We start from the raw sequence: 16,041 nt of genomic DNA on the forward strand, positions 1-16,041 counted from the left end.
ATTAAGAAATTGATGATTAACTACAACCTTGGCCTTAATTGAATTACTAATGTTGATTACATATCAGCCTATTTGAACATCAACTGTTTCCCCTTCTGCGGCTTCCCTCACCTAACCAACTTCTTCATCACGAAGCATTATATTTTCTTCCAATTGTTGGCTCATGTATGGCTCGATTTGTGGATCAGTTGAACTCATATCAAATAAACCTCTTTGAGACATCTTCACCACGACTTGCCAGTCTGGTTGTAACGGGTCTGCAACATACCAAACTTGCTCTGCTTGGGACGCCAAGATGAAAGGTTCATTGGTAATTCGATCATCTCGGTACAACAAATGATTGAAGTTCACCAACGTGAAATTGAAGACATCTTCTTTCTTTCCGTGAATGTTGTCAATCCAATCACACTTAAACAACACATGTTTCTTCTCATTGGAATATCGAATCTCAACAATATCTGTCAATTGTCCATAATAGTACACAGACCCCAGACGAGGATTCTTGTCTTTTCGACTAGCATAACTTATGGTATCTGCCTTCAAAGCTACACTACAATTTTGTGTGGCTCGACGATCATCCATGGCCTTTACTCGATACCGAAACCCATTCAGTATATACCCGTTGAACCTCCTTGCCAGGTTATGAGGACCATTTGCCAATAGAATAATCTCTTCAGAAAGTATGACATCAGTAGTCTTTCGCAAAATTTGGACCTATTTAACACGAAATGTAAAATTTAAAATGTAGATCGACTTAAGTAACTAGAATCTATAGAGTTAAATACATACATGTTCCTTGAACCAAATGTGAAAAGTTTCAAAATGTTCACGCCGAAGTTGATGATCGTCGACACGAGGCATTTTGAGCTTAAGTACTTCAAGGTGTTTGCTGTGTAGATTGAAATTTTAGCCATACAAAAATTTTAGTTGAAAATTCAATAAAACATAATAAAATATTGAGTGAGTGACTTAACCTACTTTATGAATGGTTGAACCGCGCTTGTATTGCATAAGATGTACCGATGAGCTTGTACCCAAGAAGTATTATCAAGATAAAAGCTTGTGTTTTCACCAGTAGCATGACCCAAATTATCAGCACCACTATAGTTCCTCACGGGTCGACTAGATTTGGTTTCCACATCACTGAGATATTGTGCACAAAAATTCATGCATTCTTCCATAAGATATCCTTTAGCAATTGATCCTTCAGGACGAGCTCTATTACGCACGTATTGCTTCAAAGTAAGAAGTTACCTCTCAATTGGATACATCCATCGAAACTAAATCGCTCCACCCAATAACGCTTCATCAGCTAGATGTATAGGCAAGTGCTCCATTATATCAAAAAAACTCGGAGGAAATATTTTCTCTAGATGACAAAGTGTTACAGCGATACGATCTTTAATATATTGCAAATCCGTCGCACGATTCACTTTCGAACACAATTGTCTAAAGAAATTGCTCAATTCAATCAAGGGTTCAATTACATTCTTCGGTAACGATCTGCGAATAGCCAATGGAATAAGTTGTTGCATCAGAATATGACTATCGTGGCTCTTAAGACCCCCAATGCTTCTATCATGTAAGCGCACACGACGTGATATATTGGATGAATACCCGTCGGGAACTCTTACTTCCTTCAACACTTTCAAGAACAAATCTTTCTCATCCTTGGTCATCGTGAATTGTGCTGGTGGTAAATTATATCATCTCCAATGTCTAAATTAGCTAATGTTTCATTCTCTCGATTACTATGCAGAGATATGTAAGATTCCCCATGATTAATCCAATGTTTGTATTTTTTAAAAAAACCATTCAAAATCAGATGCTCTCGTACACCATCTCGTACAAAATAGTATCGATTCTCACACTTCCTACACGGACAACTGATCATCGAACCTTCAACCCTATTGGTGTAGGCAAACACAAGGAATTCATCAATCCCATTAATGTATTCACTCGACATCCTATTTGGCAAATCAATCCAACTCTTATCCATCATCTGTACACATCCACAAGAATATCTCACCAAAGTAACTCTAAATATAATACCTACACATAAATATTCACTCGACATCCTATTTGGCAAATTAACGAAATGTCTAAAATTCCTATTTAAGGTTTAAATTAATTAAATTAAAAATTTAAGATTCATTTTATTATAAGGGTTAAAATCCTGTTTTTTTCTTTTTTGTATTTTTTTTTTCTCTTAAATATTTTTATGACTTATTTAAACATTTGCAATTTAAATTTGTAATCGAACCATTACATGTGTATGATATCAAACCCCCATTGTCAAAATTTTATTTCGTTAGTAAAGTTTTTTCAGACCTCCACTGACTTTCCGTGGTTAAAAACACCCCCATTAGTTAAAGATAAAACTTCATGACTTTATAATTGAGTTTATATTATTATTAAAACTTTATAATTGAGTTTGTCTCATGGTTATTTGTAATTGAATCTTCTTAAACACCAATATAATTTGAGACGATTTAAACAATTAAAGTATTAGTTTAATTTATTTCGTTCTTAAGTTCGTAAACTCAACACAAGTAACTAAAAAATACCAAAAATAATATATTTTTAATGTTTGACTAGCTGAAACTACTAACTGCATTTACTGAGCCAAAACTACGAAAACTAAAATAGCTAACTTGATAGTTATTAGTTCAATGGAGTTGAAATTTAGTGATTTAATCACTGTTTTAATTAAAAAAAATAAAAATAACTATTTTGATAGAGATGCTCTAATATAATATGAATAAGAAAATAGTTGTTTGGCCGGATGATGTGGTTGTCTAAATTATAAGATTAAAATTTTTCACATTATGTTAGGTTGCTACTGTTACTGATTTTGACAAACTATTTCTAATTAGAGCATATGATTTGGAAAAAATAAAAAAATAAAAAACTTGAAGGATTGAATGGTAAAATTGATAATTTATGGATGAAATAGAAAAAAAAAAATGATAATAGTTGAAGAGATATAAATGAAAACAACCATAAAAATAATTAAAAAAATTAAAAACACTAATTGATAATAGTTGTACAGCAAGCCAATGGCAAAGATAGTGAAGAGTATTGAGGTTAAAGATGAATCCTCACCGTTTGTTGTTTCGTTTTCACCAAGGGGGCCAAACCCAATTACATTAATAAACAGATTTATATATATATATATATATACATATATATAGACAGATTTATTAATAACCATGAGACAAATCTGTTATATATAGATAGATTTCAGATTTATATACATATATATAGACAGATTTATTAATTAAAGTATGTTCTTAATTAAAGTATGTTATTAATAAACAGATTTATATACATATATATAGACAGATTTATATATATATATATAGACAGATTTATATATATAGATTTCAGATAAACAGATTTATATATATATATAGACAGATTTCAGATTTATATATATATATATAGATTTATATACATTGCATATATATATATATATAGACAGATTTATATATATATACACAGACCGAGAGAGAGAGAGGGAGAGAGAGAGAGAGAGCATACGCAGAGGGAGAGAGAGTCGTCGCCGGAGCACCACTCTTGTCGCCGGAGCCGTCGCCGCCGCACCACCGCTGTCTTCCTCGTAGGCCGTTTGGGAAATTTGGGGGTGAAGTTAGGGATTTGGGGAGGAGGATCGAGCGGCAGGCAACAAGAAAAAGAAGGGTTTTTTTTTTTGGACTTTTTGCGACGGTATGATGTAGACCGTCGCAAATAGAAGGCAAAACGGCGCCGTTTGAATTAATCCTTTTTTGCGACGGCAAATTTCCGTCGCAAATGATATATGCCGTCTAAAAAAAAAAGGTTTTTTGCGACGGTTTTATTTACCGTCGCTAATACTTCCGCATTTCCGACCCCTCCGCTTAGTTTCATTACCGACGGGTCAGTACCGTCGCTAAAGGCTATTATTTGCGACAGGTGAAGTTACCGTCGCAAAAAACCGTTTTTTGCGACGGGGGGCGCGGCGTCGCTAAAAACTCCGTGTTTTTTGCTATGTTTTCCTGTAGTGTGCCATTTCAATTGAAATCGCATGTTGAACATGCAATTTCACCATGTCATCATAAATTGTATTTTCAACCTGTGATTTCAAGGTGAAATTGTATGTCGGAAATGCAATTTCAATTTCAAAATCGCATTTTCAAAATGCGATTTCAAAAAACAAGTTAGTTTCTCAAATAATTTGAAAAGTGGGTCAATTCTCTAAATTTTTTTTTATTTCCAGAATATTAAAAAAAAAAACTCAAGGATTGTGCATTCATTGTTGAGGTTTGAACTTTTCACTGATTGAACAGTGAACACCTAAGTGAAAAAAGTATAGCAAATAACCTAGCTTGGAGTAGTAATGCATTAAAAAGATTTCTGCAATCTTCCCTACTCTTCATTTGAGAAATTGATTGGTTTACTAATAAGTAATAGTCTCTGAACATATATACATGATTCTATTTTAACCGATATTACATACACTCAACAAACAATCCTGATTCTTATTAACGCATTCAAATCATGTTCTAGCATATTTGAGACATAAAAAATTTCCAATTCAACGATTAGTGTATAGAGTAGGGTTTTTGACAAAAAAATTTATTGAATTGGTTGAGGTTAAGTTATTAAATTGACCAAGTTAATAATTTTGCTCTTAAAATTATGATATATACCGCTTATGTGCATATTTATCATAAAAAATATTAACAATTAAAAACAATTTGATCAATTTGAGACAAAATAAAAATTTAGGAACAAAATTAATTGAGTTGAAATTATAAGGACTAAAATGATACAAGAGCAGAGTATAAGAACTAACAATATAAATTACCCAAATAAAAATTAGGGCATATTTAAAAGCTTCAAAAAAAAAAAAAAAAAAAAAAAAAACTTACCTTTGGTAAGGGAGAGATGGTGAGAAGATGAGATTTAGATTCCCTACTTTTCACCTACGGTGCACCTTAGAAAACGCATCAAAAACTACCAACCATAAATTTTCCCGCGCTTTAACGACCCACTTCCACCAAGACGATTTCTTTTCCTCCAACGGTCAAATTTCGTGCTACGGCGAGGACATCCCGAATCCTGTTGATCCGAACCTCTTGGCTCAGTTACAGCAACATGGGTCTGTACACACTCCTTACATTCTCAACAAACTTATATCCTTTTGCGCCAAGTCGTCTTTGTTTTACATGGGTATTCAAGCTCATTCCATAGTTATCAAGATGGGTTTCAATTCAAATGTATATATCAACAGTGCTCTTGTTGATATGTACGGTAAATGTGGTTTTATCTCATGCGCTCAACAACTGTTCGATGAAATGTGTCACAGAAATGTAGTCACTTGGAATTCATTGATGTCTGCTTATTTGCATACCCAATACCCTGAAATGGCCATTGAATTGTTTCTAGAGATGTTCAAAGGGAAGATGTTTCCGACGCCAATTAGCATTTCGACTGCTCTGGTTGGTTGTGTGCAATTAGAAGATGGAGAATTGGGTGTTCAGATGCATTGTTTTTGTTTGAAATCTGGGTTCTGCTTTAATGCTGTTGTGTGTACGGGTTTAATTGATATGTATTCTAAGTGTTTGACTATTGATGCTTCGAGGAGAGTTTTCAATGAAATGCCGGACAAAAATGTTGTTACCTGGACTTCATTAGTTACCGGATATGCTCAGAATCGACAACCTGATGAGGCAATGATTTTAGTTAGGGAAATGTTGCGTTTGGGTGTTAAGTCAAGTTACGTGACTTATAATATTTTGTTGAGTTCATTTCATTGTCCAGATGATTTGGATCATTGCAAACAAGTTCACTGTTGCATAATTCGGGAAGGCCTAGAGTCTGATATGTACTTAACAGTAACATTAGTAACTGTATATTCGGAATGCAGCCGTAGCTTAGAGGACTTCTACAGGATTTGCTCGACGATTACAATATGGGATCAAGTTTCATGGAATGCAGTAATTTCTGGTTTCTCTAATTTAGGAGACGGTCGTGATGCCCTCATATGCTTTTCTAAAATGAGGCAGGCAGGCATTATTGTTGACTTCTTCACATTTACAAGCATTTTGAGAGCAACTGGAATTATTTCAGCTCTTGAAGTGGGGAAACAAGTTCATTGTCTTGTTATCAAGACTAGATATGCTTCGAATGTGTGTGTGCAGAATGCGATTGTCTCCATGTATGCAAGATGTGGTAAGATTGATAATGCAAAAAAGGCATTTTTATCAATGAAGCAATATGATTTGATTTCATGGAATTCGCTGCTTTCTGGATTTGCTCATCATGGGTATGGCAGGGAAGCTGTTCAAATGTTTGAACAAATGAGTAAAACTGGGGTTAAACCTGATCTGACCACATTCCTGGCTGTGCTTTCAGCTTGTAGTCATGTTGGGTTGCTGGACAAGGGACTTGAGTATTTTGATTTGATGAAAAGTGATGAGTCCCTTCAACCACTTAAACTAGAGCACTATGCTTGTATTGTGGATCTATATGGTCGAGCTGGGTATCTCCATGAAGCAGAAGCATTTATCAATAGCATGCCAATAGAGCCAGGACCCTCAGTTTTCAAAGCTCTTCTAAGTGCCTGTAAAGTTCATGGAAATACAGAAATCGCTGTGCGTTCTGCGAGAAAGCTTGTGGAGCTTTGCCCTAGTGATCCTGCAACTTATGTACTGCTAGCAAGTGTCTTGGCTAATGAGGGTTATTGGGATAATGCAGCTGAGGTACGGAAGCTTATGTGTGATAAGGGAGTGAGAAAGAAGCCTGGTTCTAGCTGGATTTGAGTTGATGAAGACGAAATTCATCCTTTGTTTTGGCTTCTTTATCAAACACACATTTCCAGTCATTTTTCTTTTGTCCAATGCATAATGGTTTGGCATGAAGTGAGGCATCAAGGTCAGATTCAATTATTAAGTTGTGGTTTCCTTTTTCAAGTCCTATCTTTGGGATCCTGCAGACGCAGCCAAGCTTCTTCTACATGGTGCTTGCGTTATCGATGGAGCACAAGAAACAAAATGCTTATTGGTTAATGCAAAGGGTTCATCTAATTAATTGCCAATTGAAACTTCTGGATTTTGTCCTGCTTCTGTTGTGTGAAGTCTAAACTAGTCAGGCAATTACCCACTTCTCCTCCAAACAATTTTTGAAGAACTGTTCATTCTGTCCTCAGTGAATATCACAAGGCAGGCTGGGATTTCCGAAGACTGAAGATCATGTTATGATTCTCCAAATTATTTCTTCTGATAAAAATTGCAGTATACAGGACTTTCAATTTGAAACTTCTACCCTGTTTCTCATTTTCTGGTTTCATAACTCGAAATGAAGCAAGCGATGATGGCAAGTTTCACTTTTTTTAATAATCTGTCCATTGGTTGATGAACTTGTTGCAATTTAGCTTGTTGGGATGCTCTTTTTCTGGTTTCATAACTCGAAATGAAGCAAGTGATGACGGAAAGTTTCACTTTTTTTAATAATCTGTCCATTGGTTGATGAACATGTTGCAATTTAGCTTGTTGGGATGATACTCGATGTGAGCCTGATGAGACACAGCATCACAGATTTATGAATCTTTTAAAAATTGGTATTGATCTGTGTTGGTAAGCCAGCTCAAAGGGGTTTTCTATTTGAAATTGCACTTCAAACTTCAATCTTGATCAGAAATAGCATAACATGCCACATTTTTTTTTTTGCTTTGGCAGTCATTGATGTCATAGTGAACTCTATGTACGGTGAACACATTTTGTTTATACTGAATCTGATCTACTATTTTACCTTGGTTGTGGACTTGAAAAAAGAAGTTATATCGAAGAATTCATCATGTATAATGCTTTCTATCTTAAGATGAAGCTGGAAATAATTTTATCCTCTTCGTGCAATAGATAGAGATTTGCCCTATTTTTAAAAGTGAGATCAGGATCACCAAGTCACACTATCAATTTTACCATCGAATCAGAATCACTCATCTCACTCTACCCATGCTCCTGACCATACCAGATCCCTCCTCTCTATCTCCCTTCCAGCAGCTGTCGGCCACTACCCCTTTCCTTTCTCTATTTCACCTCCCCTCTATGTGGGATCTTGATCTCTCTTCACAAATCCAAAATCCAAACACAACTTAAAGCCAATTCGTTCAAGTTTTTTATTTTTTGGAGAGGAAGTTTAGCCTAAAAATTCTCATTTATAACAAGCAAGCAGTCCCAGACACAAAGGAAAATCTACCCTAAAAGCAACAGGCTATGGAAGAGGATGACAGTTAGTTGCTCCAAGGTCCAGTCAACTCCTAATTTTAGAATGGAACCATTGGTAGCCAGGTGGACACAAGCAATACATCGTCTTTGTCTATCGCCACATGTAAAACTGAAACCCACAAACTCTTTTTTCTGTTTTTTTAAAAATACAAAGATAAAGAAATTCATATTTAACACAAAGACAGAATACCTATTGTCCACACAAGAACCCCGAAACTAATGCACAAACATCATTGATGCTCTTAAATTTTCCTCCATGTACAAATACAGACACCACGCACCATAGGTAAGGATAGAGATTAACAGGGCAGGAATTCAAAACTCTGCTCTTGTAAATTTGCAGTGCAATGGCTCAAATGCATGCCGTACGAAGGATCGACACTGATGAGTCTCCTCAAACTCCTAGAGCTTGTGCGTCCCCGACTTTTGAACAACTTGTCCAAGGTATATATATAATTCCATATCATTACTGTGATAAAATGAGTATTAACGCGAACGTAGTATAAAAATGCATGAATGACGAGCACTGCATAATCTTGCCCTTTCTAGATCCTGTTTTGGCACAAAAATGCATGAATAAACAACAAAATACAACATTTTCATACCAGGTGATGCCTCGAGGTATCCCTCACCTACACTTGGGAAGGAGCATGGCCACAAAGAATATTATGTGGACCATAACAAGAAATCAGTTCTGTCCAAAGTAAAGGAGACGGCTCAGAAGATGCGGCGCAGTCTCAACAAGAAAAAGCATGATGAGCATGAGGATAGCAGGCCACCATCATCGGGTGTTATCAGGGACGATGATGAAGATGAAGAAGGAAATGAAGATGATGAAGATCCTGAATATCTTGGAGCCCCAAGTAATATCGTTGCAATCCTTATATATATGGTCTATTTGGTGCAACTTTTCTTAAGATGAAAGTAAACAATCAGAAAACAAAAGCTAAAAGTACCCATTTCCCACTTTCTTAACTTTAGATAATCAGCTTATTTTAGTTTGTTTAAGTTATTTCTACCCCCATAATTTGTAAGTAGAAGCTGCACTAAATAGATTGAGACAGACTTAAAAAAAAAAAAAAGTAAAACGTAATTCTATAAGCTATGCCAAATTGGTTATAATTCCATGACTAAGATTCCTGTTCAAATCAAACTTTTGTCTTGCAGTGTATGAATCAGAGCTGGCACCTGAATCCTACAAAGAGACAGCGCGACAACACCCCAGAGCGATTCCTGTGGTTTCTGAGAAGCATGTTTTATCGGGAAGTGTCAAACATGAAATGGAGCAAGAACTAGAGAAGCAGCCACTTAGTCCCGACAAGACAATAACCGATGCAGTTTTTGAGACGATTGGACCAGCATATGCTGCTGTATCAGGTGCAACTCACACAATAGCTTCAAAGATTGCTGGCCTGACTATTGCAGCACCGGCTGGAACAGTCCCCACAAAGTGTGCTGACAGTGGAACTCCAAAACTTGTTAGAGTTCATGAGATTAGAGAGCATGGGACTGCTGGTGCTAACGAAACATGGGATAAAGGTGTTTCTGTGAAGGAATACGGGACCCACAAGCTTGAGCCTGGGGAAGATGAGAGAGCACTTTCTCATCCAAAGAAAACTCAAGGCGATATGGTGGAGAAGGTGAGAGAGGCTGTAACTTCATTGCTGCATAATGAAGAGTCATCCCAATCAATAACTAGACCTACAAATTTAACAGCACCTATTCCTGTTTCTACCTATCCACAAGAAGGTAATTTTGCTTATATATAAATCTTTTATTTGTCGAGTTGTGAATATCAATTGGGAGAAAATAATGACCAATGGTTTGTTGCAATATACAGTTATTGAGGAAGAAAACAGTGGAAGAAAACTCCAAGCCAACTGAAGTGGAAGAGCTTTCACATGCAAATAAAGAAACTGTTTTGTGGATTTGTTGTACTTACTTTTATCTATTGATGATAATAAATTCAACTCAATGATCAGCATGAACTGGTGTAAACTTACTTATATAGAAATGTATATCAGCAATAAACTGTTTTTGCAGCTTCTGAAAAGTTCAAAATTTAATCACAAATTGATTTGAATAATTTTCTGTCGAAATAATCAATTTATTTCAGAAGTCCTACGATCCCTTTCAAAACCAAAGATGAATCTTTCTATTCCTTTGGTTCTCAATCTCAATTACTTCAGTTACTTATTGTAATTCCCATCCTTTTTTCCACTTTATGAACGGAATGAATCTAAACTATCTAATTCTCTGGTCATATTCCAAAATAAAAATAGCAAACTCTTAACTACTTCAAGATAAAAAATGTTCAGAAGATTCTACTGACAAAACAAAAAATACACAAGTTTTCAGATTCTTTTACAATGTAAATTATTCGATTCGTGTAAATTCCTTTCCCTAGCATTCCTTTTATAACAGTTCTCATTTTACTTTTAGCAATCAAGTGTACAAATAACTGTTTCAAGGAAAACCGAAAACAAATGTAAGTAAACAAAAGAGAGGAGGGAGTTCAGATACTATCAAAATAACACAACACACCTATCAAGAGCAAATATAATTTATATTCCAACAAAACTTACACAACAGTATTCATGAAACCAAAGGTAGCTATGCCTCCAATTCAAATAATTTACAAAAAGCAGATAGTCTTCCCAAAACAGCCAATACATAAAGAATAGAGCAGGCCTAGGTTCAATACTGGCAGCTCCCATTATCACTCCTAGCTGTAGGATCAAAGTTTGTTGCATACGGGTCTGTGCAACCTTCGGGGACAGGAATATGAACTTGTTGAGCTGCCTTGCCTGCATAGAAAAGACACAACTTTGAAAAAATCCTCTGATCCCAATGTTCTGTAGTTTATAAGAAAAAATGGCAAATCTAAAATTAAAACCTCTAGGGTCAAGGGTTCTAACCATAGAAAGTTCCTCTGTTGATAGCATCCTTATTTGCATCTCCAAGAGCTGCCTCACTCAAGTACTGGTCGGCCAATTGGACTCTCTTCACATTCTCTTGTTCCTGGACAAGCATGTAACCGTACTCGAGAAGCTTTTCAACTGTCATTTTTGGCTGCTCAAAAGTTGGGGGCCCCTCTTTTGAGTTCACAAGCTTCTTTCCAATGGTGTCAACTCCAACACCTGATACCCACTTCCTCACTTCATCATCGTAGACTCGAGCTCTAATGGCACCAAAGAAATCTGCGGAATGGAAAAAAAGAAAGAAGAAAAATACTTCAAACTCATGTTTTGAGGTTTATTTTCTTTCAAAATTTGCATTCAATTTTTCTCAGCTTTAAATATTGCAACTAATTCTGCATTGTTTTAGAAAATGTTACAGACAATTAAGAGGTTTTCATGCCATTGATGATAAATAATTCACAAAACCTCAAATTATTTTCCAAATGTCAGGGCAACAACTACTTGCTTCTTCTTCACTCTAAAATTGTGCTTTTGCATCTAGCTATAAAAAATTTCATCAATATCATTGTCATGATATTTAATGTATTTTCATTAAAAATTATTTCTGAGATGTGAGTTCAATATGATTACCAATAGATTGACCAGGGAAGGTGTCGACAATCTTGACAACATCCTCATCGGGCACATTGTCACTCTTGAAGATGCCAATACAAACACCAATGCGATCCTCCCGAGTTGGAGCCCAGTAGAATTTCTCCATACGACCATCACGAATGAGAGGAGCATACAATGTGGAGAAGTCATTACCTGTGACTATAATTGGAACACGGGCATTATCCTCCTTGTTATACATACCAGGAAGCTGGACATTTGTGGGATTATCAGCAATGTTCATAAGGGTGGCATTCACCATCTGGTTGTTGACAGTGTATTGGGTAGTTCCACCCATCCTACCAGCTCCGGCATCCAGATCATTGATAAATAGGCAGCACATTTTCCCTTTCCTGATGATATCTGAAGCTTCCCGGTACCTTTGCCTGATCAATTTTGCGGGTTCTCCTGCATTCCCACTTTCCAGCTCTCCAGCACTCATCATGATGGGGCTGAAATTCCATTTCCATGAAATCAATACATAACCAAGAAAATACATCTCGCTTTACATATAAAACAGGAATTGAAAATTGTGTATCATGTCTCGCATTTTTTATTTTTTCGAAAATTTGTGGTGTGTATGTGTCCTATCCGTGCTTCTTAAGAGTATAGCACAAAGTAATTAAATTATGAACTTACCTGATACCCATCTTGGCGAAGACGAGCTCGCACTGGAAAGATTTCCCCTGACCTTTGCCTCCCCAGATGCCGAGAATGAGAGGGACCTTTGATAAATGCACAAGAATTTGTTCATTCTTCGTTCTTTTCAAGTCATAAGACAGTCATTTGATGTCAACAAAGTTTAGTTTAATTTACCTTGATATTGGGAAGAGTCATGAAGTTCTTAGTAATGTGAACAACAAGCTTGTCCATGAAAGCCGGAGCAATATAGAACCCATCCATGTTGTTGTCCATGTTGTATCTGGAACACAGTTTACCATCCCATAATCAAATCTAATATATATATTTTTTTCTTTAGAAATAGAAATGACTATGCATATAAACACAACCACAAACATTGGCTCTTACTGGCGAAGTCCGGTACTGATGTATTCGTAAGAACTCATGACAGGATCATGGGTTCCGGCGCCCTGTGGAGCTTGGAAGAGAGAATCAACCATTCCCTTTCCTCTGGTGATGTCCTGTTGGTCGTCAGAGATATCATAGGCAAGGCCTCTCCATTTGTCCTTGTCTGTCTGCTTCTTCTCATCGATTTCAGCTACAATTTTGAAGTTCTTGGACTCTGTCTTTGAGTGGGTGTATTTAGAGTTCACCTTCTTCAAACTGCTACCCAGAAATGCTGAGCTTGGGACAGAACCTCCAGAACTGGAGTTGTTGAAGCACAACTGCATCAAACACAAAGAAACCACACAGTTCAAAGTTCAGACACATGGCAGGAGCTTCATTATTTCCATAAAGCGGACAAAGGATTAAATTTTAAAAAAAAAAAAAACAATAATAATGAAGATCCATAATTAAAAAAAAAAAAAAAAGTGTAGTTTCTGAAGAAGTATGTGTTTTCTAATAAATGAAACAAAAAAAAAGAAAACGAAAACACAAGCATAAGCAGGCTATGTTTCCAGATAACTCATATGAGACAGTTTTATAAATTGGCACGGATTCATATCTCACGAAAAGCAGACAGTATTCATTCAATCTGTTAGGATCGGTGAGACATGCAAAATAATAGATAATAATTACAAATTACACGCGCACACAAAAAAGTACAAGATTTACATAGTTCATCCAAAAATTGGGACTATTGGCACGGTCGCTGTGGTTCCATCATGATCACAAAAGGTTCTGCTCCCTCAACTACATATATATATATAATTAAAAACCGATCACAAGTTCAGACATCCACACATACAATTCTAATTCTGCTTTTTTTGGGTCTTTTTCTGAGTAAATAAATTTTCAGTGTAACTAGCATTGCTGTATCAAAAATATCCTTACTTACAGAACTTATGATCGAGTAGTTAGTGTCTGATATTATCAAAATGAACACTACCCCAACACAAATCAATAATGAATCATGAGAAGAGTGGAATGTTAGATGAGTAATGGAACTAAATTAATTGCATCAAAGTCATAAAAGATTAATCTAGATTGGTGTAAATGGAGGGAAGAAGATAGTACCGGTGTTCGGTTAACAACTCCAACGGTTGAGACAGTTGAAGCCATGGATGGCCTGCTTTCTGGATTCCAGAGGCTGCGATTAATCAGATGAATCTCAACAAGCTGTCTGAGAGAGAGAAGAGAGAAGAGAGAGTAGAGAAAGATTCAGTGTTTGGTGGTCTGAGTAGTTATGAGTGAGTGAGTGAGTGAGTACAAAAACATATGGATTGGTTTGTTCGGTCTTAACGGCCACACAATTGGGATTGGCCAAAGTGAACGGTGGGCGTCTTTAAGACAACCATTGGATGTGTACAAATTAGGATATATATCTTCAAATTTATTAGTTGAGACTATTGAGGTTACAATTTAACCTTCTTTCCCCACCACTAACATTATTTTCATTTCATAATTATCCAAGACAGCAAAACCATATTAATATTTTACTTTTTAAATTAGAGGGAAGAGTCAAACCTCTACTATCCTTGAAAAATCCAAGAAAATAAATAGTAATATTATATATAAATCAATTTTTAATATTTTTTTATTATTATTTAGACACAGAACTAGTGGACATAGATATTTTTTAAATTGGGCCTTTTGTTAATAAACAGTATGATTGGTCTCTCAAATTAGTCAGCTCAATAAATCGAATACAAAGTTATAAAAAACAAATAAATAAAAGCTTATACCTTTGTTTGTAGTGATAAAAATCTGTTTGTGTACATCTAAATAAAAAACATTTAAAGTAAAAAAGGGCAAAATTTAAGAAATATGGCGCAGGAAAGAAAATGAGATGGACAAAAGAGCCCCTGGTTGTAAATAATATCCAAAAACAGAAAGTATTAGTATGCATAATGTGTATGTTAAAAGTTTGGACAAATTATATTGACACCCCCTCCATGTTTGTTGTTGTTACATTAGGATCTGTATAGTTTTGAAAATTACATATTCATACTTAAAAATTAGAGTTATATTTGCTTAACAAATCTTACTCATGTCAAGAATTAAATGTCAAAATCTCAATTTTATCCTCATGAAACACGACTTCCAAACTATCTCTTCAATTCATCTAAGAGAAATCTCAACATTTTCAATAACTACCATTTTTCATAAATTTTCACTCGCTGCCTCCCTCTCACACTCTAGACAAACACTACAATCTTTTTTTTACCTTTCTCTAGCGCTATCGCGTCTTTGCCAATGTCTGACTGTTAGGATCATGGACACCCATATTACTAAACAACAAACAATCACATACAGAGAGACACAAATATTTACGTGGTTCGGCCCAATGCTTATGTCCATGGAGCAGAAAAGAGAATTTCACTAAAATTGAGCAACATACAAAAATAGAGAAGGAGATAAAACTCTCACTCAACTTACAGATTTCTCTCTTAATTTTCTGATACAATTCATCCTCTCCCTCCCGTCTCTATTTATACACAAAGAGAGAGAGAGAGAGAGAGAGAGAGGGGAGACAAACCCACCAAAATTTCTACCTTCTTAATGGTGAGAATCAACAATGGCAAGAACGTGAAGAGAAAGGAGAGCTTGCCTTGCAAATGCCCACCTCAAACTTTCACTTGTGGTGGAAGTCCTCGTACACCATCCTCCTAGACTCTCTGTTTGCATGCATGTGGTTAGAGCTAACAATTCTCCCCCTCCATACCCACATGCATGACTGACTTCTCACTTAAAGTCCATCCCTGTAATGTCTCTGCAAATTTCGAGTTTGTCTCTCGAGACCATCTTTGTAAGCATGTTAACTGGATTCTTATCTGTATGGATCTTGATCAGTTCCAATAACTACTTTTCCATCACTTCGCGTATCCAATGATACCGAACATCTATGTGCTTCTGCGAGATTGGTATATAAAATTCTTGCTTAGGTTTATGGCACTATGGCTGTCACAATGTACCATGTACTTCTCTTGTTTTAGTCCCAGTTCTTGGAGAAATCGTTTCAACCACAATATCTCTTTCCTAGCTTCTGCTACAGTAATATACTCTACTTTGTTTGTGGATAAAGCAACACACTTCTACAGCTTGGACTATCAAGACACAACTCCCCCTGCGAAAGT

General features: G+C 36.0%; 3 protein-coding genes across 4 annotated transcripts; 2 read left to right on the forward strand and 1 right to left on the reverse strand.

Moving 5' to 3' along the window:
• Nucleotides 1–4,125: 4,125 nt before the first annotated feature.
• On the forward strand, nt 4,126–7,610 carry LOC114318835 (pentatricopeptide repeat-containing protein At4g13650). The gene has a single exon (XM_028265800.2). The coding sequence runs from the start codon at nt 4,941–4,943 to the stop codon at nt 6,804–6,806; it is 1,866 nt and encodes a 621-aa protein (XP_028121601.1). The 5' UTR covers nt 4,126–4,940; the 3' UTR covers nt 6,807–7,610.
• Nucleotides 7,611–8,242: 632 nt separating this feature from the next.
• LOC114318837 (uncharacterized) lies at nt 8,243–10,323 on the forward strand. 2 transcript variants are annotated; one of them, XM_028265804.2, is made up of 5 exons: nt 8,243–8,373; nt 8,614–8,714; nt 8,879–9,133; nt 9,438–10,019; nt 10,111–10,323. In XM_028265804.2, exons 2-5 carry the CDS (start codon nt 8,618–8,620, stop codon nt 10,152–10,154), a joined length of 978 nt encoding a protein of 325 aa, XP_028121605.1. In that variant the 5' UTR covers nt 8,243–8,373; nt 8,614–8,617; the 3' UTR covers nt 10,155–10,323. The 2 variants fall into 2 exon arrangements, with proteins under 2 accessions (XP_028121605.1, XP_082762348.1); XM_082906222.1 differs by lacking the exon at nt 8,243–8,373 and having other exon boundaries at nt 8,410–8,714.
• Nucleotides 10,324–10,819: 496 nt separating this feature from the next.
• LOC114318836 (ribulose bisphosphate carboxylase/oxygenase activase, chloroplastic) lies at nt 10,820–14,303 on the reverse strand. Its single transcript, XM_028265801.2, has 7 exons — nt 13,982–14,303; nt 12,872–13,188; nt 12,659–12,764; nt 12,482–12,567; nt 11,822–12,294; nt 11,189–11,470; nt 10,820–11,077 (listed from the first exon to the last, which is right to left on the reverse strand). The coding sequence occupies exons 1-7, from the start codon at nt 14,024–14,026 to the stop codon at nt 10,968–10,970; spliced, it is 1,419 nt and encodes a 472-aa protein (XP_028121602.1). The 5' UTR covers nt 14,027–14,303; the 3' UTR covers nt 10,820–10,967.
• Between the last annotated feature and the right edge of the window lie 1,738 nt (nt 14,304–16,041).

This window comes from Camellia sinensis, chromosome 14 (genome assembly GCF_055761805.1).
Source record: "Camellia sinensis isolate YWXY chromosome 14, ASM5576180v1, whole genome shotgun sequence".
In the NCBI taxonomy this organism is placed as follows: Eukaryota; Viridiplantae; Streptophyta; class Magnoliopsida; order Ericales; family Theaceae; genus Camellia; species Camellia sinensis.